This window comes from Canis lupus, chromosome 2 (assembly GCF_003254725.2).
Source record: "Canis lupus dingo isolate Sandy chromosome 2, ASM325472v2, whole genome shotgun sequence".
Classification (NCBI taxonomy): Eukaryota; Metazoa; Chordata; class Mammalia; order Carnivora; family Canidae; genus Canis; species Canis lupus.
This window is the reverse complement of record NC_064244.1, coordinates 55,976,571-55,999,174: the sequence shown is the minus strand read 5'-3', so window position 1 is coordinate 55,999,174 and position 22,604 is coordinate 55,976,571. Positions and strand designations below refer to the sequence as shown.

The 22,604-nt window shown below is 38.1% G+C and overlaps 1 protein-coding gene across 9 annotated transcripts in view; it reads left to right on the top strand.

The window, feature by feature from the left end:
• Window positions 1–21,350, top strand: part of FAM169A (family with sequence similarity 169 member A) — a 63,770-nt gene extending 42,420 nt beyond the window's left edge. For 8 of the 9 annotated variants that reach the window (XM_049097974.1, XM_025446947.3, XM_025446945.3 and 5 more), the window contains 7 exons: window positions 4,829–4,957; window positions 5,686–5,798; window positions 8,746–8,785; window positions 9,288–9,438; window positions 13,096–13,252; window positions 16,309–16,512; window positions 17,235–21,350. In XM_049097974.1, the coding sequence (XP_048953931.1) occupies window positions 4,829–4,957; window positions 5,686–5,798; window positions 8,746–8,785; window positions 9,288–9,438; window positions 13,096–13,252; window positions 16,309–16,512; window positions 17,235–17,783 (1,343 nt within the window). In that variant the 3' untranslated portion in view covers window positions 17,784–21,350. The remainder of the gene's footprint in view (window positions 1–4,828; window positions 4,958–5,685; window positions 5,799–8,745; window positions 8,786–9,287; window positions 9,439–13,095; window positions 13,253–16,308; window positions 16,513–17,234) is intronic. The other variant, XM_025446949.3, reaches the window with a different exon arrangement.
• Window positions 21,351–22,604: the final 1,254 nt, after the last annotated feature.

The following is a 22,604-nucleotide window of genomic DNA, read 5'->3' as shown; positions in this document are numbered from 1 at the left end:
GAGGCTGCTAGATGTCTACTATTCTTTGATGACCTTATCTTTCTGTGGCTTTCATGAATAAATAAATAAAATCTTTTTTTTTTTTAAGATTTATTTATTTATGATAGACATAGAGAGAGAGAGAGAGGCAGAGACACAGGAGGAGGGAGAAGCAGGCTCCATGCCAGGAGCCCAACGTGGGACTCGATCCCGGGACTCCAGGATCGCGCCCTGGGCCAAAGGCAGGTGCCAAATCGCTGAGCCACCCAGGGATCCCCAAATAAATAAAATCTTTAAAAAAAAACAAAAAAACAAATTACAATGAGATAACCACCTTATACCTGTCAGAATGGCTAAAATAAAAAACTCAAGAAATAAGTGTTGGCAAGGGTGTGGAGAAAAACCAACCCACTTGCACTGTTTGTGGCAGTGCAAACTAGTGCAGACACTGTGTAAAACCATATGGAGTTTCCTCAAAAAATTAAAAATAGAACTATCCTGGGCACATGGCTGAAAGAAAAAAAAAACTAAATAGCACTTTATAGAGTTTATGGACATAGGTCTGAGTTTGAAACTGTGGACAGGAAGGATATACACCAACTTCAGGAACACAGTTATCTCTGGGGAGAAAAGGAGAAAGGCGAATGGGATTAGGGAGGGGTCCAAAGGGAACATCAACAGTATCTACAATGTTTTATTTAATTCTCCTTAAATGAAAACAATATGGCAAAACTTTAATATTGTTACTCTGGTTAATAGAGACATTGACATTAGGATACTATTCTCTCATTTTCTCCCCCTGTATGTATAAATATATAAAACAGGTTTCTCATGTTTTTTAGTTTTAGTTTCCATACCTATAAAAGGAGAAGTTGAGGGGTGCCTGGGTGGCTCGTTCAGTTACGTGTCTGCCTTCTCAGGTCGTGATCCCAGGATTCTGGGATCGAGCCCTGCATTTGGCTCCTGCTTGGCCAGAGGCTTGCTTCACTTTCACTGCCTGCCCCTCCCTCTGCTTATTCTCTGTCTCTGTCAAATAAATGAATAAAATCTTTTTTTCTTTTTCCTAAAGGAAGAAGCTGGAGAAAAGAAGCACAGTAGGCCACATTGAGTTGTCTGAATTTAATGATTAAAATAGGAGAGAATACCTTACATAATTAGTATGAGGTCCAAAAGAAGCATTTTAGAAAAAGTGACTAGAGTTGAAGCTCCCAATCCAGATTTGTCTAGCCCACAAGAAAGAACATTTATCAGCTAAGCAGCATTAACTATTCTTTTTTCTTTTAAGATTTTATTTATTTGTTCCTGAGAGACAAAGAGAGAGAGGCAGAGAAACAGGCAGAAGGAGAAGCAGGCTCCATACAGGGAGCCCGATGTGGGACTTGATCCCGGAACCCCAGGATCATGTCCTGAGCCAAAGGCAGACACTCAACCGCTGAGCCACCCAGGAGCCTCAGTATTAGCTGTTCCTTAAAAAGTTTTGAGTATTTCTACATACAGCATTAGGACACTCTTACAATAAAATTCTTTTTAAAAAATATTTTATTTATTTAATAAATAAAGAGAAGGAAAGCATGAGCAGGGGGAGGGGCGGGGGGGGGGAAGCAGAGTCTCCCCTGAGCAGGAAGCCCAACATATGGGGCTTGATCCCAGGACCCACCTGAGCTGAAGACTGAGCTACCCAGGCACCCTGGGTAGTTCTATTTTTAAAGATTTTATCTTTAAGTAATCTCTACACCCAGTGCGGGGCTCAGACACATAACCCCAAGATCAGGGGTTGTATGCTCTACTGACTGAGCCAGCCAGGTGTACCTAGTTTGCTTTATTATTTTTTTAATTTTTAAGTTTTTTTGGGGCTATAATATATATAATATTTATCATTTAAACTATTTGTAGATGTGCAGTTCAGTGGCGTTAGTCACATTCACTCTCTGTCTTTATTTGCCTATTCTAGGTACCTCATAGAAGTGGAATCATATAATATTGGTTTTTCTATGTGTGTCTTACTGCACCTAGCATAGGATTTAAGGACCATCCGTGTTGTAGCATATATCAAAATTTTCCTGGTGTGCCTGAGTGGCTCAGGTGGTTAAGTGGTTGACTTTTAAAAAAATTTTTTATTTTTTATTTTTTAAGATTTATTTATTTGAGAGACAGTGAGAGAGCTCATGCATAGAAAGGAAGGAGGAGCAGAGCGAAGGGGAGAAAGAAACACAAGCTGACTGCCCTGAGCACGGAGCCTTACGTGGGGCTTAATCTCACCTCTGAGACCAGGACCTAAGCCAGAACCAAGAGTCAGATACTCAGCTGACTCTGCCACCCAGGCACCCCACGGTTGATTTTGGCTTCAGTCATGATCTCAGGGCCCTGGGATCAAGCACTATGACTGGATCCATGCTCAGTGGGAAGTGGGCTTGAGAATTCTCTCTCCCTCTCCCCCTCCCCCTGCTTAAGTGCACGCGCATGCGTGTGCTCTCTCTCTCTCAAATAAACCTTTAAAAATTTTTCATTCCTTTATATGGTTGAGTATATTTTTACTCTGTGTATATGTCACATTTCATTCATTCATCTTTTGACAGACTGTTGGTTGTTTCTACCTTTTGGCTACTGTGGAAAATGCTGCTGTGGACATTGGTATACAGATAACTGTTTGAGTCTCTGCTTTCTGTTCTTTTGGATATATAGCTGAGAGTAGAATTGCTAAGTTATATGGTAATTCTGTGTTTTAACATTTAAAAAAATATTTTATTTATTTATTTATGAGAGACACACAGACAGGCAGAGATACAGGCAGAGGGAGAAGCAGGCTCTCTGTGGGGAACCGGATGTGGGACTCGATCCTGGGACCCCGGGGTCACGACCTGAGCCCAAGGCAGATGCTCAACCACTGAGCCACCCAGGTGCCCCTGTGTTTTAACTTTTTGAAGAATTACCAAACTATTTTCCACAGAGGCTGCATGTGTTTTAAAGATTTTTAAATTTATTCATGAGAGACAGAGAGGCGGAAACACCGGCAGAGGGAGAAGCAGGCTCCATGCTGGGACTCCAGGATGAGGCCCTGGGGCGAAGGTGGTGCTAAACTGCTGAGCCACCTGGGCTGCCCGTGTTTAATGTGTTTTTAAACTTTATATAAATGACATTTTTGCATTTACTAACTTATTTTTTTACTGATCTTTTTTACAGATTTTTTCATTGTTGATATATAGCTGAAATCTGTTGTAACGGCTGTGTGGTATTTTATATACTTTTAAAGTTAATGTATGTATTTCTTAATGATGGGCTCTTAGGTTGAACTCCTCACCCCGGTTTAAAAATGGCCCTGTGGGATCCCTGGGTGGCGCAGTGGTTTGGTGCCTGCCTTTGGCCCAGGGCGCGATCCTGGAGACCTAGGATCGAATCCCACATCGGGCTCCCGGTGCATGGAGCCTGCTTCTCCCTCTGCCTGTGTCTCTGCCTCTCTCTCTCTCTGTGACTATCATAAATAAATAAAAATTAAAAAAAAATAAATAAAAACGGCCCTGTAATGAATATTATAGAAGTCATCTCATGCATATGTATAAATCATTAGGGTATATACCCAGCAGTAGAATTGTAGCATACGTTGTGTCTTTGCATAATTATTCTCACACCAGGAGAATGTGGGAGTTTCCATTTTCTTTATTCTTTGGATGCTTGGGTTATTGGGTGTTTGTGAAAAGGTATCTAGTTGTTTCATCTTGCATTTCCTTGGCAGCTAGTGAGGTTTGCCATCTTTACCTTTATTAAGTGACCTTTCAAGTTTCATTACCTGTAAATTTCTTTTTTTATAGTATCTGCCAGCTTGTTTTGGGGATTGTTTTGTCTTTCTAATTCAATTTTAGACCTTTTTTTAAAGAAAGTTCTCTTGCACAGTTCCTGATTGAAAGTTTTAAACTTTAACAAGTTTATCATAATATTTCATTATGGATGGTGATTTTTGTATCTTTCTTCATGAGAAGTGATTTAGCACCCTTATGTCCAGGAGATATTATCTTATTTGCTTTTCTTAGTAGGTTTTGGAATCCATCTAGAATTTAATTTTATTAATGGTATTGATATGAGGTCTGGATCTGACTTTATTTTTTCTTTCTTTTTTTTTTTTTTAAAGATTTTATTTATTTATTCATAGACACAGAGAGAATGGCAGAGACACAGGCAGAGGGAGAGGGAGAAGCAGGCTCCATGCAGGGAGCCCGATGTGGGACTTGATCCCAGGTCTCCAGGATCACACCCCAGGCTGCAGGCGGCGCCAAACCGCTGTGCCACCAGAGCTGCCCTGCCTTTATTTTCTTGTATATGGATTTTTGTTCTAGCATTATGGTTTTGATAGTTTACCCCCTACCCCGAGATATAATGCCTCCTCTGTTGTTTGCCAGGTTTTTAGTGTATAAGTGCTGCTTTCCTGTTGGGATTTTTTTTTCCCCTTAATTTTTCTTTTTCTTTTTCTTCCATGTCCTTTCTTAACCCTTTATTCTTTCATTTTGAATTTGGGATCAAGTTTTGACAAGTTCTCTTACAAAACAAACTTGTTGGGAATTGCCAATTAATTGGTGAGAATGGGTAGTTTTATACTCATTGAATCTAATAATCGTTTTATTCTAATTTTACGTCCCTCAGTAATATTTAGTAATTTTTAAAGGTAAAGCACATCTTCTATTAGGATTTTTAATTGTTTGGTCATATTAAAGTTTTCATAAATGAGACTGTAATTGAGTTGCATTGGTGTTATGCTAGTCCCATTAAGTGAGTTGGGCAGCTAACTTTCTGTCTTCTTTCTGTTTTCCAAAAAAGTTGATATTTGGGATTTCTAGAAAATTGTAAATGTATTTTTCAGCTTGCAAACAGTACTTTGAAAAGTATCCAGGAGACCATGAACTCCTTTGGGAGGTTGAAGGTGTTGGACACTGGTACCAGCGAATACCAGTCACCAGAGCATTGCAGAGAGAAACACTTAAAATTACAGGTAATAATTACAGGTTTCAAGATTGAACACATGTCCAGCTTAAAGAGCGGTGCCTTTTAATGTTTGTGTCACTTAGCCCAGAGTTTTTTTTTTTTTTTTTAAATTTTTTTTTAATTTATTTATGATAGTCACAGAGAGAGGGAGAGAAAGAGAGACAGGCAGAGGGAGAAGCAGGCTTCATGCACCGGGAGCCCGATGTGGGATTCGATCCCAGGTCTCCAGGATCGCGCCCTGGGCCAAAGGCAGGCGCCAAACCGCTGCTCCACCCAGGGATCCCCCAGAGTTGTTATATTGTAGTGTGACCTCTATAGTAACAGACATTCTTTTTTAAAGTTTGAATTTTTGTTGTGTATTAACATGAGTCACTAATAATAAGAAGACCTAGAATTATAGTAGCCCAGCAGAATCTAACATTTCGGTAGGAATTGGTGGGTGAAAAGGAAACAGATACTGAATCAGCATAGAATAGGCATCAGGGAATCAAAGAGTTGTTCCTGGTCTCATGCATCTTTCCTCAAACTCACTAAATACAGATAACTAGTACTTTTATAATTACGGGGTTTCATTATAAGATACTGGTGAAGGAGATTTTATTCCACACCTAGATTTTTAACACTCTTCTGTTCAGGATGCTATTCAGGGCTTTTGTGAAAATCAGTACAAACCATGTTATAATTAAAATGAAATACTGATTGGCTTACAATTTTTTAAAATTCTTCTATACACAGCAGTTTCTCAAAATGAAGCTAAAAGATCTATGTCTGGAGAATATGGTCTTGCATCTGTTCCAGAATATGAAGCAGAAACTGAAGACAATCAGTCTAGTGAGATGCAGCTAACTGTAGGTACACTGTATGTTTATTGTAGGAAATAATAATTTTTCTATTTCTTTATATTCAGCTGATACTTAATTTGTAAATCTTACAGTTCATTCATCAAAGTTACGTAATTTTAAAATTTTTACTGTGTTAGTTTTCTTGGTATCCCCTGTTAATTGCTTACTAAGGACTTTATTTGGAAAAAAAATTGGAATTTCACAAAATAATATAAAAGAAAATAAAAATCTGTAATCCCACTAACGTAAATACAGCAACTGTTAACATTTTTGTGTTTGTATTTAATATGTTATAAAACGTGCATATATTTTTGTTTTCTGTCATGCTTGTTTTTCCTCCATTAACATGATATTATAAGAATTTTCCATGGTATTACTGTTTTAAAACATGATTGTTAAATAGCAGCATACTATTTTCTATTGTTTGTAAATTCCATTGTTTATTTCTTTGACATATTAAGGTTTTTGCATATGTAAGTGACCCAGCAGTGAACACATTTATACATACATCTTTTTGCCTATGTAATTCTTTTCTTGCATTGATAAATTTCTAGGAGTGAAATTAATAGTAGGTCAAAGGTTATGAAGTTACTGTGGGAAGTTTGAGTCTATTTGCTAAGTCTTTGTAGAATATAATTCATTTTGAAAGTACTAGGTAAACCTTTCCAGGGACAAGTGCTTTGGGGAATTATTTGTGTCTCTTATTCCTTCCGTAATTAGCATGAGTGTTGACTCAACTTTTTTGAAACATTTTTAAGGATAACATAAATCACACAATTACATAAGGAGTTAGATTTTTTGTTTTTATTTTTTCTACATTTGGAAATTGAAATTAAATGATAAGCCTGCATTCGATTATATATGGTCCAAATTCTTCAGATATATTCAGATTTATTCAGCATTGGTTAGACAGCATAATATCAGGGAACGTAGAAAAAGACCTCTTCCTATATATGTGGTGAGAGCAATAACTTACCTTAATAATAAGCCAAATAATTTTAAATGGTTGGGTAAAGGTCATAAGGTTGGCAGCATAAATTCAACTTTCTTTTGTTTTAGAAATTCATAGTCTTCAGATTACTTTAAGATTTTAATTCAAGGAAAATATTTCTCACATTTTATCTCTTTATTGCTAAACAAATGGGGAAGTGGTCTTGTTTGCTTATTTTAACAACTTTTTTTTTAGCTTGTTGAGGTATATAATTGACAAAAATTGTATATATTTAAGGTGTACAGCTTGATTTTTTTTTTTCAACTTGATATTTTGACTGTGAATTAATCACTACATAATTTCTTCTTTAGGTGATGGTGGTATTTCTACTTGCTTTTTCTTGTTTTGTGGCATAGAACGTTACATGCACTTGTTTTATGCTCTTTGTAACCTTTTTAAAATTTTTATTTGTGTGTTAACCTTCTAGTTGAACTACAGACTTATTGAAGATAGGATTTTTGTCTTACCTGTCACAGTTTATCCTTGTTTGTGTCCTGTCAGTAGACCTTCTTAAAGTCTCTGTGCCTACTATATGGTAGGGTGACATTAAGTATGTGATGAATGAATGAATTGTAGTTTATATAATAAAGTAGATACTGTGGCAAGCACTGAATATGCAAAGATATGGTTCTTACAAGCCTGGGAGAAATAGATAGTCCATTATTGGAAACAGATAAGAAGACTACAGGATTACAGTTGCCTTAATAGAGCACATAGCAAGCGATTGAAGGTACATAGCAGAGTATGCATAACTCTACCCAAGGATTGGAATAGGTGAAGTAGCAACCAAGCTGACTTTCATAGGGCATTTGTGAGTTACATAACAAAGGTTAGGGTATTCCAGAGTCTAGCATGAGGGGAAAAAAAAACCCCAAAACAGGTGTGATAGAAAATGGAACATTTGGTATGTAAAAGGTATTTAGTTTTGAAGAGGTTGAGAGTCTGTATTCTAGGCAATGATAAACTTTTAAAGGTTTTTTTTTTTCTTAAAAGATTTTATTTATTTATTCATGAGAGACACACACAGAGAGAGAAAGAGACAGTCAGAGGGAGATAGCAGGCTCCATGCAGGGAGCCTGACGTGGGACTCAATCCCAGGTCTCCAGGATCACGCCCTGGGCCGAAGGCAGGTGCTAAACCACCGAGCCACCCAGGCTGCCCCAGGTTTTGTTTTTTTTAAAGCAAGAGTAGTACAGTTTGTGATTTGGAAGCATCTCTGTCATCAGGTTGCAGATTACAGAGCATGTGATTGGAGTGAGGGATACCAGAGATGAGGCTCTTGGGATAATTCACATTAAAGATGATAAAGGCCTGAACTAAAGCATTAGTAATACAAAGGAGGGGCAGTGTTGAGAGATTTTTTTTCGGAGTTAGAATTGAGAGGCTTTGCAGTTCACTGAGTGCAGGTTAAGAAGAAGTCATTACTGACTCACAGGTTTTTGGCCAGAATGGCTAACTGAATGGTCATTGCCATTAATTAAGATAGGAATAATATTGGGAATAGATAAGAGTTCAGCTTGAAACAGGTTGGTTGTGAAATTGGATGGAGCATCCACATTTCATTGGAAAAAGAGCTTTGGAAATCAAGAAAGAAGTTGGGGAGATTAAATGGTATATCTGGATTTGTCAGCAAATAGATGTTGAAGTAAAGGTAGTAGATAAAATTACACAGGGAGAGCATATGGACAGAGAAGAGGAGAGTAGCTGAGGATGGGACACTAGGAACCTCCAGTGAGTCACACGGTAACATATTAGATGGCTTGGTGAGGGCTCAGCCTCAAGATAAACAGGCTGTAACATAGCCTTTTAATTTCTTAAGTTTCCTTAATTGATGAGTAGTGAATATAAAAAGTACTATTTGAAAAATGTTTCACAAGATTGTCTTTGACATCGACTTAAGTAGATTCACAGGGAGAAAAAATGTTCTAAAACTTCTGGTTTTAATCTGTATTTCTATTTTAGATTGACTCTCTAAAAGATGCCTTTGCAAGCACTTCTGAAGGTAAGAAACTCAGCTAATCTACCAGTATTTGAGATGCTTAGAATTTAGAGTTGGGAGATGTCCCTTAAAGTAAGTGAAGACTTATCCTGCTCTAAGATCTAGAGGGGAGTTATAATGCTACTACCACTGCCACTGGTCTTGCCGTGTGAACAAAGTAAGCTATCATACCTCTCTCTTCCTCATTTTATTATCTGTAAAATAGGGAGAGTGATATCTTCCTTGTTTATTTCCCAAGATTACTGGGGGGAGGGAATATAAATGAAGATGAAAATATACATTGCAGAGCTCAGGGCAATATGGAAATGTGAGGAATGAAAACACAAAGTTATTTCATAATTTTGAAAAAAGACATTGTTTCATGGCCTGATGTAAGTTTGAGAAAGACGTGTAATTGTGGGAATATATGTAAGCTAGCATAGTTCTTACATTTCTATGTATTGTAACAGGTAATCCTTTCAGGACATACAGAATTAATTATATAGTTCTGCTGTCTTTTTCTCAGGTCAAGATAAGACACCAGTTTCCACTCGTACTCGAAGTAGTCATCTAAAGCGGCCAAAGATTGGGAAGAGGTTTCAAGATTCTGAATTTAGTAGTTCTCAGGGAGAAGATGAAAAGACGCTCCAGGCTTTACCTACAGCTTCAATAAACAAGTAAAGTTATTTATTTTATTCTCATTATTTTGTTATTCTTATTTTCATATTCTTTAAAGGTTTTATTTAATTGAGAGAGAGAGAGAGAGACATAGCACAAGCAGAAGAAGGGGCAGGGGCAGAGGGAGAGGGAGAAGCAGAATCCTCACTGAGCATGGAGCCCCACGCAGGGCTCAATCCCAGGACCCTGAAATCATGACCTGAGCTGAAGGCAGACGCTTAACTGACTGAGCCACCCAAGCGCCCCTTCTTATTTTCATATATTAGTATTTAGTATTTAAGGTGGAGGCTATTATTATATTGTTTGTGTAGCAAATCACCTTCGTGTAAAAGTTTGTATTTCAGTTCTTCGGTAGGATTACTGATTGCACTCACTTTGACATATTATGGGGAGAAGTTGCTAGTAAGAGAGTAAAATCACGATTTAATCTCTCATGTCTGAAAATCCAAGAGAATACTCTAGTGATTATCCTGAGGTTTGGGGATCCCTGGATGGCTCAGTGGTTTAGTGACTGCCTTCAGCCCAGGGCGTGATCCTGGAGTCCCAGGATTGAGTCCCGCCTCAGGCTCCCTGCATGAGCCTGCTTCTCCCTCTGCCTGTGTCTCTGCTTCTCTCTCTCTCTCTCTCTCTCTCTCTCTCTCTTTCTCTCTCTGTGTCTCTCATGAATAAATAAAGTCTTTGAAAAAAAAAATGCTAAAGTTTAGTCAGTTTTTAAAAAACCCTAAGTTTTATTTTATAACTGATTCATTTACTGGGTTATTGGCTCTGACACAAATTAGCAATAACTGTAAGTGGTTCAGTCATCTCCAATAACTGTAAGTGGTTCAGTCATCTCCTCTAGGAACTTAATAGCCAGGTGCATCAACAGAACATTTGGGTCAAAAAACCTTTATCCTCTATCTTCCTTGGAATCTTAAAGAAAGCAAGATTTCAAATTCTACTGTAAAACTAGACTTTTTTATCCTTATAGTCCTACCAGCTGTTCCGGACTTAAACCATTCATAGGTTTGCCATTTTATTTGTGAAATTATTTTACTCAAGTAGAAGATTCTGTCGCTATGCTAATTTCATTATGTAAATTTTAAATTAGAATAATTGAGTAATTATGTAAATGCTTTATATTAGTGGAAAATTCATGTTTTTTTTGGTTTTTTTTATTTTTATTTTTTATTTTTTGGAAAATTCATGTTAAAGGCAAATATAACTATTGTTTTTTTTTTTAAGATTTTATTTATTTATTAGACACACACACACACACACACACACACACACACACACACACACAGAGGCAGAGAGAGAAGCAGGCTCCACGCAGGGAGCCTGACATGGAACTCTATCCTGGGTCTCCAGGATCATGCTCCGGGCTGAAGGCAACGCTAAACCGCTAAGCCACCAGGGCTGCCCAAAGGCAAATCTAACTAAATATTTAAATCTAGTAATTTGTGAAAAGATAAGAGGTTAGATAAGCATAGTTTTCTTACTGTGTAACATTTCAATGTAATACCCTTTTTAGAAGGGAATTTCACAGTGCATTTTCTCTTGAACATCCCAGAATTATTTTGGAATTTTGCTTTTCCTAAATAGAACAGTGACAGTAAAACTAAATGGTTGACTCCTTACTCACCTGTTAGGAAGAACAAAATTTCCTCTTTGCTTTTGAAAAATTTGCTGCATAGTGGTTTCTAATTCAATATATAGGGTGGCTTGTGATGGTACAAAACAGTGTAGATGCAGAGGAGAGATTTGATTGAATCTAATTGAGGGGATAGAGAGATTGGGCATTCGGACCAGGGCTTGAAAGATAATTTGAAACTCGATGAGCATAGTTGAGAGAGATGTTCTAGGCCAAGGGTCCACAAACTATGGTCTGTAGATCAAATCTGACCCACTACCTATTGTTATAAATAAGACTTTAATGTAACACTTCCATGTTCATTAGTTTACATGTTTGAATGTTTGCTTTTGCATTACAGTGGCAAAGCTGAGTAGTTGTTCAGAGACCATGTAGCCCATAAAACCTAAAAGAAAAGATTGTTGACTTCTGATGTTTAACAGAATTGTCCAGAAAACTTAATGTGATGATGAAAATATGCTTTATCTGCCTTGTCCAAAATGGCCCTACCTAGTATGCCCATTGAGCACTTAAAGTGTGGCCAGTGCAACTTAGGAACTGAATTTTAAATTTCATTTTATTTAATTAATGTAAATCATGACGTGTTGTGGCTACTGCTTTGCACCATGCAGATCTAGAATACAGGAATAGCATGAGCAAAGGCAAAAAGCTAATAAGGATAACTGATTTATAATGTAAATGTTACCATCTAGTAGGAAATAAAAATATGAGAGTCTGGGTCCCAGGCCATTAGGTACTGTAGCAGCATGAATGACTCCTTGAAGTACTTGGTGATATGATGAGCAAGAAGACCTCCTTTGCCTGGTGGGTGTGGCACAGCAAAATAACTCATGCAGGGGAAGCAAGTAGCCATACTGTGAGCAGCACTATGAGGAGGTACCATGTGTCAAGAGTCCCCAAGGAATTAGGCCCTCAGTCTATTAGCCTGCATGAAGAACTGAATGCTGCCAACAACTGCATGAGTGAGAGCTTTGACGGGGTGATTGGAGAGGGGAACACTTCCAGTCAGGCCTTCAGATGAGACTGCATCCCCAATAGGCGGCTTGATTGCAACTCTATGAGGTCTTGAGCCAGAGATACCCAGCTAGACCACACCTAGATTCCTAATTCAAAGAAACAAGATGTTTCAGGTGTTAAAAAATATATAACTAGGGACCCCTGGATGTCCCTCAACTCAGCAGTTGAGCATCTGCCTTTGGCCCAGGGTGTGATCCCTGTCCGGGGATCAAGTCCTGTGTCAGGCCTGCTTCTCCCTCTGTCTCTCTGCCTCTCTGCCTCTCTCTCTCTCATGGATAAATAGATGGATAAAATCTTAAAAAAAATATGTCTATCAATCGACTGATAGATTAAGATACATATATATATGAGGGTCTAGTCATGTTAGGCTTTGTAAGAAGGTACACTTTTTCCCTTAAGCCATAGAGAACCAAAGAATTTTCTGAGCCGGACTGTCACAGGTAGAAATGGGTGTATTATAAACAGAGCTCTGACAGCTTTACTAAAGAATGTACATACTGCAGGTATAGAGATGAGTTGGAACAAAGTTATGGTGGTCCAGAGAGAATTGGGGCCTGAGGGAGGGCCATGAAAATGGGAACAGAAAATTAGGGATATGTTTGAAAGGCATTTTGGAGGTAGAACAAAACTATATCATTTATTGTCCAAACTGATATCTTTGAGAATGAAAGGGGCATTATTAATGATTGTGCCAAAGCTGGGACAAAATTATGAAGGTGGACTGTCTTCATGTAAATTGGGATGTGTGTTCATTTAATAGAATGAGAGCCAATGAGGTATGGATAGAGTAAAAGAAGAATCTAGCTTACGTGATTGAGGGCATGGGGTGGTGTTACTACTCAGACTGGAGAATAAGGTAGGAAAGAGGACAAGTTTGTGAGAGGAGGAGATTGGTTTTGGACCTGTTAGATTGGTTAGTTGTTGACTACAGAACATTTGGTTGATTCTCTAAAGTGTTACTTTATTCATCCTTAATAAAACAAGTAAGAGTGGTTTTCTTTTCTAGATTGGAATCTACTGCACGCACATCAGAGAGCTCAGAAGAATTCCTGGAAGAAGAACCTGAACAAAGTGTGATTGAATTTGAGGATGAAAGTAGTGATAAGGATGCTCGGCCTGCACCAGAAGCCCAGCCACGCCTGGAAAAGCAAGATGGTGAAAAGGTACGAGATCTCACTTCTTAAATAAAGTGAATGAACGTAGACTAAATTTTAACTTTTGTAATCATGTATTGTTAGAAAAATATGATATATTTTAGAGTTGTAGTAGAATTGTGTTTAATGCTAAAAAGCATATGTCTATACTAAGCAAGGTCAGGTACTCAAGTTGGGGAGAGGATAAAGTTACAAGTATTTCTTGTATCAAACTGAATTTTTAAAAGTTTGAATTACAGTAAAGGTAAAGTTGAAGATGTTTAGTTAGTAAGATCCCTCTGTACATTTAAAATACAGATTAATTTGAGAGAGTAAACATACTTAAGTGACACAAATTATATGACCACAGGGTCTGTCTTGTAGAATCAGTTAGAATTGCTGTAAGGTCTTGTCTGATGGCTGTAGTTCCTCAAGTATTTATCCTTAACCTTTTTTCGTTTTCTTTACCATTTCCTATTTTTCTCTTCTTTTCCCTAAGTGTCTTCTATCTTTGGCTCTCTAGAGATTCCTTATTTCTTTTTATAGGTGCTTACATTTCTTTAAAAGTCTTTTACCTGGGGATCCCTGGGTGGCTCAGCGGTTTGGCACTTGCCTTTGGCCCAGGGCGCGATCCTGGGGTCCTGGGATCCAGTCCCGCGTCGGGCTCCTGGCGTGGAGTCTGCTTCTCCCTCCTCCCGTGTGTCTGCCTCTCTCTATGTGTCTGTCATGAATAAATAAATGGATAAATCTTTAAAAAAAAAAAAAAGTCTTTTACCTGTTTGCCAAGTCAGCCAGCATCCAAACAAGTGAAACTACATTACCAATTTTATTTTCTTAACTTACTCCAGTTTGATCCTGCTTTCTCTGTTGCATGAAACTGTATTTGTAAATGCATTTTTTTCTTGTAAAAAATGTGGACACTTAAGCACATCTTTAAAAGGGATTTATGTGCACCCAGATGTTTAAAGGAATATATATTTGTGTTATTTTCTCTTTTAAAAACTGAAGACTATGCTGTATGTGCTTCATGTAATAGGTGTCATTTGTCCAGCGATACATTGAGCACATGCTCTCGTAGGTCAGCATTGACACTTGAGTTCCAGTGGTTTCCTTACCTGCACTGACCATTGTGTCTTCCTTAATACTCTCTAGGCCCCTGTAATGTAGGCTTTACAACATCATTGTTTTTTTTTTTTTTTTTTTTTTACTTTATTTATTTATTCATAGAGACACAGAGAGAGAGACAGAGAACACAGAGAGAGAAGCAGGCAGGCACCATGCAGAGAGCCTGACATGGGACTGGATCCCGGGACTCCAGGATCACGCCCTGGGCTGCAGGTGGCGCTAAACCACTGCGCCACTGGGGCTGCCCAACACCATTGTATTTTGGTTTCTTGGTTTTCCTATCTCTGAAGTTCTGTCTTGGTTTTATTTATTATTTGACTATTGTGCTTCTTCCTTTTTTCCCCTTTATTTGTGGACATTCTAGAAAACTCAGTTCTTGGCTTTCTGCTCTTGGTTCATGTCTTCTCTATGAAAATGCATCCAGTTGGATGGTTGAACTCTCAATTCTGTGGGGTGACCAATAACTCTAGACTTTGAATATTGATTCAGTCTATAATGCCACAGTATTACTTGTCTTCTGAATATTCTATGTAGACAGATGTCTTCTATCATCTTAAATTCAACATAATCTATTCTAATCTATTCTTTCTTATCACTTATGTATTGAGCCTTTTTTTCCTGTGTGTGTTTTTGTTTTTTAATCTTCCATTCTTGGGATCCCTGGGTGGCTCAGTGGTTTAGTGCCTGCTTTTGGCCCAGGGCATGATCCTGGAGCCCCGGGATCAAATCCCACATCAGACTCCCTGCATGGAGCCTGCTTCTCCCTCTGCCTGTGTCTCTGCCTCTCTCTCTCTGTGTGTCTCTCATGAATAAATAAATAAAATCTTAAAAAAAAAAAAAAAAAAAGATAGAGCCTCATCATTAAAAAAAAAAAAAATAATCTTCCATTCTTTTCCCAAACCTAAAACTTAAAGAAACCAGGTTTCTCTCTTCTGTTGCTTCTTACATTTAGTTAGTTACCAACATTCTGAGTTTTTTAAGCTTTTGCTTGATTATATAATTTTCTTCCTTTCAACATTTTTTCCTACCCTAGTTGATCATTTTATGAGCTTTCTTATAATTACCTTCTGTGTGCAGTCTATTCTCTGCATACTGTCTGGCAAGATAAATTTTTTTAGTCCTTGATTTCAGTATCCCTACGACTTTAGGGATCCTACATAATCTGGACAAACCTGTTACTGAGCTCTTGAGTTGAGTTGCATCATTATTTAATTTTTATAATGGTAATAAAATGCCCTTATCAGAATGTCACTAAGACTCATTAGAACTATTAAACATTAAATAGAAGTATTTTACATTGATAAATGTTGGCAGAAGAGTTTCAGAAATGCAAAGTTTGTGTTATCACTTCACTGATATTTCTATATTTAGTGTGATATAAGGAGTAAGATTGTTCAAAAAAATGACCCAAAGTTGACTGGATAGGGAGCTGACTGAGATTGGGGGCTTTCTTCTTACAGTAAGAAGCTGTATCCAAACTCAGCTTCCCACAAGACTGGTAGTGCCGCTGCTTCCCCCTGGCACGGTAACCCCTAACTTCCCATGGTCCCCAAAGATTCCAAGTGCTGATTAGCTAGTGTCCTGTAAAGAGCTGGCTGGCATCAAATCTACAGTATTTGGGGCCTTTTTATTACTGAAAAGGTTCCACTCTTGATGGCTGTATAAGAAAGAACAAGAAGGGGGCAGGGTTTCTTCCCTGCATCTCTGACCTGTACTTCGTCTGCAAAGTATCATGGTCTCTCTGTTGTCTGCATGAGAACAGAGGGAGTTTGGGTTTCTTGTGGGTTCTTTTTTTTTACTGACCCCGCCTGAAAAGTTTCCTCTTTCCCTCAGTAGGACTATTTGGGAGACTGTATCTTGAGTCCTGCTGTATGACAGGTAGAGACTGAGAGTGGACCCCTGGCAAGACCGATAAGTTAGTCTATCATTGTGTCCTGACTTCTTTCCCCCCAATGATGCAGGACTCTGAATTAGAGCCTATGAATGGTGAGATAATGGATGATACTCTTAAAACCTCACTTATAACTGAAGAGGAGGACTCTGCCAGTGAAGTTTTAGATGAAGAAATGAAATTGCAGTCTCTTAATTCCAGTGAAGACTCTACTGCTTTTGTTCCACTGGTGGTAGAACCTTCAAAACCCCCTGAAACTGTTGCACAGGACAAGGTAAGAGGGAAGTAACTTAATTTTTTCTAGTCCAGCTGTTCCAGTGTCGGTGAAACGGAAGCGGTATTGTGGTTTGTATATTTTCCTTCACCTTGATGTATATAGTCCTTCAGGAAGATTAGTTATATGTTAATTATTATGCTAAATTAGGTATTTTCAGAAAATACAATCAGTAATAGTCCATAAATTCAAATCTTTCTAACCTTATCCACATATCTGATTGCTGATAGAGTATTTTAAGAGAAATTTCATTTTTACTTTCAAATATTCCAACCTAAGACTAAACTATTGTATAGTGTTATCTTATTAGTGTCTCAAATAAATAAATGAATAATATTTCCATTGTCCTTACATATCATCTAATGAAATTATAGTCAAACTTAGTGGATTGGCCCAGTGTCAAACTCCAAAGGGCTCTTGATTCTGGCTCCAGTAATACCAAGAAACTAGAAACTTGATTTGAAGAAACTTGATAAGTTTAAAATGTTCTAAGTACTTTTTGAGATAAAATGATTACTTTCATTGTATCTTCAAAGCAAGAAGCAGATTATCACGTAAGATAGTTGTGAAATAAGACTTGTATTCAGACTAAGTACACCTAATTAACAAAAGCTATGCGTACTGAATTCTTGACAACGCAGTTCATTGTCATTGCGTATTAGTGTGTGATTTATGTAAGAATTGTACTGCAAAAGTTTGTTCACCGGGTTCTTTATTTTTAGACCTCACATGTAACTGACTCAGAAATGTTGCTAGATGAAGGCCCATCTGATGAAAAAGGGCACACTGAAGAGAAACTGCCGCTGGTTTCAAGAAAGAAAGCACATTTTGGGAGTTCAGACAATGCTGCTACTATCCCAAATGAAGAACGATCCGACAGTGGTTTTCCAAACTCTGTGATAGCGGAATTTTCTGAGGAATCAATCTCTGAAAATTTATCACCCAACACTACTTCTTCATTGGAAGACCAGGGTGAGGAGGGGGTACCTGAGTCCCAGGAAACATCTACAGCTCTTCCTCAGAGCTCTCTGATAGAGGTTGAACTTGAAGATGTGCCGTTTTCACAGAATGCGGGACAGAAGAATCAGTCAGAGGAGCAGTCTGAAGCATCTTCTGAGCAACTGGATCAGTTTGCACAGGCAACAGAAAAAACTGTGGACAGCAGCTCAGAGGAAATAGAAGTGGAAGTACCTGTGGTAGACAGGCGGAATTTAAGAAGAAAGGCCAAAGGGCATAAAGGACCTGCTAAGAAGAAAGCCAAGCTGACATGAATGAAGAAGATACGCAGATGATAAACCCTCTTCTTTGTAAAATAATTGTTGTTTTTAAAATATGGCAATTAATAAATGGCATGGGGCACAGGGCAAAAATTCCAAAATTCCACTTTGAACTTATTTATGATACCAGTTTTCCCTTCCCCCTTAGGACCTAAGATTCACCATTCTTTTTAATTTTTCAGGCTGTTCAGTGTAAATACAATTTTTTATTTTTATTAACCATGGAAACCAGATCATACTATATTTTCTTTAGCAATTGGAGACATCTGACCATTAATATTTCAGGAAATTTAAATTAAACTGAAAGTAGTAGGCTTTCCGTTACTTGTAAGGATCACAGAAATCTTTTATACTATGGATTTTAATAGTAAACTTGGTGAGGGTTCTAGAAGTTTTATCTCAAAGATCAAAACTAATCATTTTTTTAAATGTAGGCATGTCTAAACAAAAATGTCAGTAAATGAAAATGTACTTCAACTAAACGAGAGCACAAATACAGAAATTTATGGTGAAAGGTTTATGAAGGTGGTATATCGGCTTCTTAATTAGTTGTATAGATGCAGTTTCTTCTCTGACTTTAGTGTCTGAGGAAAGGTATAAAATCTGGTTCCACCTCAGTCTTTTAACGTCTAATATTTATAGTACTGCTAGGGATTTAACTCTGGTGTGTGGGCACTAATATAATCATAGAAAATTTCATTTGAAGCGGGGGACGATACTTTTGTCCTCATGTAATTAACGTGTACTTCAGAAGTGTGAGAAACCTTCCTAAGGCTTCTCCTTAATCCTGCCACTGCCTTTACTCTAGAATCGTCTGTTCTTCTCAGCTTTCATCCACTTCCCTAACTCAGAGTGATTCCTGCCGAGAGATCTGCCTGCCTGTCTGCCGGCTTCTGGATGGGTTTGGACTGTGCCCCACTATCTTAGATCTAGATGGCAGGAACAGCTGAATGAGTTGAGATTGCATTGGAGGCCTCGCTTGTTGCTTTGGTCTTGCTCACTCTTAGTTTGCTCTGTGACGACAGGGTTACAAGCTAGCCTGTGTGTATACATTGTGGTATGACAGCAAAGGCCTTTGCCTAGTAAAACTTAAAAAACAAATTCTCTTGTTAATTTTTACATAATTTATCTGAAAATGAATAAAATGGTTATTCTTAGAATCCAGAGAGAATCTTAAAACAGTCTTACTCTTTGGAAGTATTGTGTGTGCTCAGATTTGCAGTTAACTCATAGAATGCTTTGGCACCATGTGGATTGTTTTTAAAACCACTTGGTCCTTAAATAAAAACACATTGTGACTTTGTGTCATTATTTGAGGTGCTCACGAGGACTGATGTCAAAGGTTTATCCAGTCTGCAGTCCGGTGATGTCATTAAATTTTATTTTGGAATGTTGATGTTTTAGGTCTAATGAGCTAAGTTAAAATGTGAAACAGACAAAACAGTAAACCCTCCTATTCATGTAAAATTTTGAATACTTGTATCCCTTACATTTCCCTTAATTGTCAGAGACAAGCCAGATGATTTCACCCCAAATGAAAATTAAAGCACTTTGGCCATTTGTTCTCTCAACAAATGCTAATTAATTGAAAAAATAAGTATGACTGGTACTAGGACTAGTATATCTGTCACATATTTATGCTATTTTATAGATTTTGTGAGAAACTTTACTACCACAATTAGGGAAATAAAGATACGAAGATTTAGTAAATTCTTAACTTTTCCATTTTTAATTTCTCAAAATAGATTTAAAAACCTAACAGTTTACTTTTTTTACTTGGATTGCTCTCTTGAGAATACTTTAAAAGGGTGTAGTTTTAAGATTGAGCTCACTGACAACTATTGATATCTGAATATAGTTGCGGAGTTCACAGAACATGGTTATTCTTATATAACGGGACTAAACAGTATAAACTCATACTTGTTAAACTTGTTTGGTTTATTCTTAAACAGCAAGAGCATTTTAAGCAGTTTCAGTACTTTTTGCTTAGCATTCAAGAAAACTTTTATTGCGTATCATCTCTGACTGAAAATGTTATTTTGGGGGTTTGTAGATGGTAGAGAAAGCTAGGTAGCATAGAAAAACCTTACTTCTGTGTTCAGTAACACGTTCATGTTCAGTATGAGTTCTATACTCAGTAAGTGTAGAATTTATAACAAAACTTCTCCATAAGGAATCTAAATAAAACTAATCAGATACTTAGTTTTTACAAGGCATTAGAAAAACTCAAAAATTACAGAGGACTGAAATCTGATTTCAGCCAGTCTGGTTGTTGAGTGTCTTGTCAACATTCTATATAGTCCTTTGTGAACTTTTTTCTTGTTTAGACGTTTTATTTCTGGAAAAGGATTTCACTTCAGTTTGTGTAAATACATGTATATTTCCTTGTGTAATATAAAACATAGAGATTAGCAGAGTTTTAGTTCCTTCAAGTTTAAATTATCCAATTGCTAGACATCACAGAAATATATTTAAGAATTTATTATAAAGCTCCTCTGCACCTTTTAAAGGTGAGAGGATCTATTATGATTTTTTATAAAATCAAATAGCATGACAATGTCAGTCTTCTACTTAAAATGTCTGTATTCATGATGTTTCCATTCACAGCAGAGAATAAAACGGCAAGGATCACACTGGTGATTAATGGTTCACTTTTAGCTGACCAGAACACTACCTAAAACATTGTTTCCGTGACTTGAGAAATCATCTTGAAGGTTTAGGATTACATCAAATCGAGTCTTTCCCTAGTATCTAAATATCTGCTCTAACGTACTGCTTTCCCTTTAGGGATTACCGTCTAAGGTTTGGTCACACCAGCAAACTGATACAGATCTTAATGTAAATACAGAATTTATACTAACATTACTCATCTGTGTAACAGCATTTTAGAAATTTCTGCCTTGTATAATCTGGTGTTTTTAAGGTGTTATCCAGTCTTTCATGGGTGTGATTAGTTACAAATGTTATGCTTTTGTTGGCATACTTACTATCAAGATTTCTTTGTACAAGATAATTTGCTTATTTTGGGTTCTAAAAAATAAGCAGACTGAGTTTTGTAGGATTGTGCTTACCTTTAGTCTATTTTTTTTTCACCTTCCAAATCTTAGTCATTCACACATTCCCCACTTCTATTAGTGGCAAAATCAGTTGTTAAAATCTAATTGTGAGAAAGGTCCAGCTTCTGTCATCCTGAAGTAATTGTATCATATTGGATAGTCATTCCCAAGGAACTAGCCTTTCTTTTCCTAAGTGTGTATGTGTTCTAAAACTTCTCTGTTTACAGAACTTAGAAAAGATGTTACATTATTCAGAATAGCAAGTCTTACTGAAGTACTCAAGTTTGTTTTCTTGGTAGTTTTTTTTAAGTTTAAAAGTAGTATGTTTTGTGATTGTTTCTTGGCCTGTGTTTTGATATTCTTTCCCTTTTCCCTATTTTAATAGACAAAGATGTGTTTAGATATTGAATTTGTTTAAACATTAAATGATTTTGTTAAAGGCACAATTAATCACATTGGTTGTACTTTCAAGACAGACTTTAAAAATAAACAGAATTTAAAACCATTAACGTGATCATAGATTAATGTAATACTATGGACACCTTAAAGCTCAAAGCCACAAACATAATTCAGATCACAAAAGTGCTTTGACCAAGCTTACAAACCTAAAACATGGCCTTTTTTTATATTACTGAAGTAACTGCCAACAAATTTCTCTTTAAGGGTATCAGTGCAGTTTTTTTTTTTCTTAAATGGTTTTACCTGGCATTACTTAAGTTTGTGACCATTCCAAAAATGTGAAAGCATAAACATTTTGGTGCATTTTTCTCCATATATTTGGAGTAGAAAATACAGTTCCAGGTAGGTATTACTATACATGATGGAGAGAAAAATGTTTAAAATATAAGTTCACTGACTTATGAATAGAGGTGAAAAGATTTATCTAAACCCTTCTGAACTCTTAGTGTAGTGTGCCTTCTTTCTCCTGTAATTTGGTATAAATACTTTCTAAATGAACGCTACCGTGTGTTTATTAATCTTAAGAAATGTAGCATTAAGAGATAGAGCAAGATGGCGGAAGAGTAGGGTCTCCAAATCACCTGTCTCCACCAAACTACCTAGAAAACCTTCAAATTATCCTGAAAATCTATGAATTCGGCCTGAGATTTAAAGAGAGACCAGCTGGAATGCTACAGTGAGAAGAGTTCGCGCTTCTATCAAGGTAGGAAGACGGGGAAAAAGAAATAAAGGAACAAAGGCCTCCAAGGGGGAGGGGCCCCGCGAGGAGCCGGGCTGAGGCCGGGGCGAGTGTCCCCAGGACAGGAGAGCCCCGTCCCGGAGACGCAGGAGCTGCACCGACCTTCCCGGGCGGAGAGGGGCTCGCAGGGAGGTGGAGCAGGACCCAGGAGGGCGGGGATGCCCTCGGGCTCCCGGGGACAGTAACAGCAACTGCGCGCCCAGGAGAGTGCGCCAAGCTCCCTAAGGGCTGCAGCGCGCACGGCGGGACCCGGCGGGACCCGGAGCAACTGAAGGGGCTCGGGCGGCGGCTCCGCGGAGGGGGCTGCGCGGCCCCGGGAGCAGCTCGGAGGGGCTCGGGCAGAGGAAGAGGCTCCGTGCGGAGGGGGCTGCGCGGTTCCAGGAGCAGCTCGGAGGGGCTTGGGCGGCAGCTCCGCGGAGGGGGCTGCGCGGCCCGGGAGCGCGAATCCAACAGCGCAGGCCCCGGAGCACAGGGCGCCGGGACACAGCCCAGGATCCGGCCTCCCCCGGGACAGGCAGAGGCCGGGAGGGCCCAGGACAGCAAGGACGCTCCTGCCCCGAG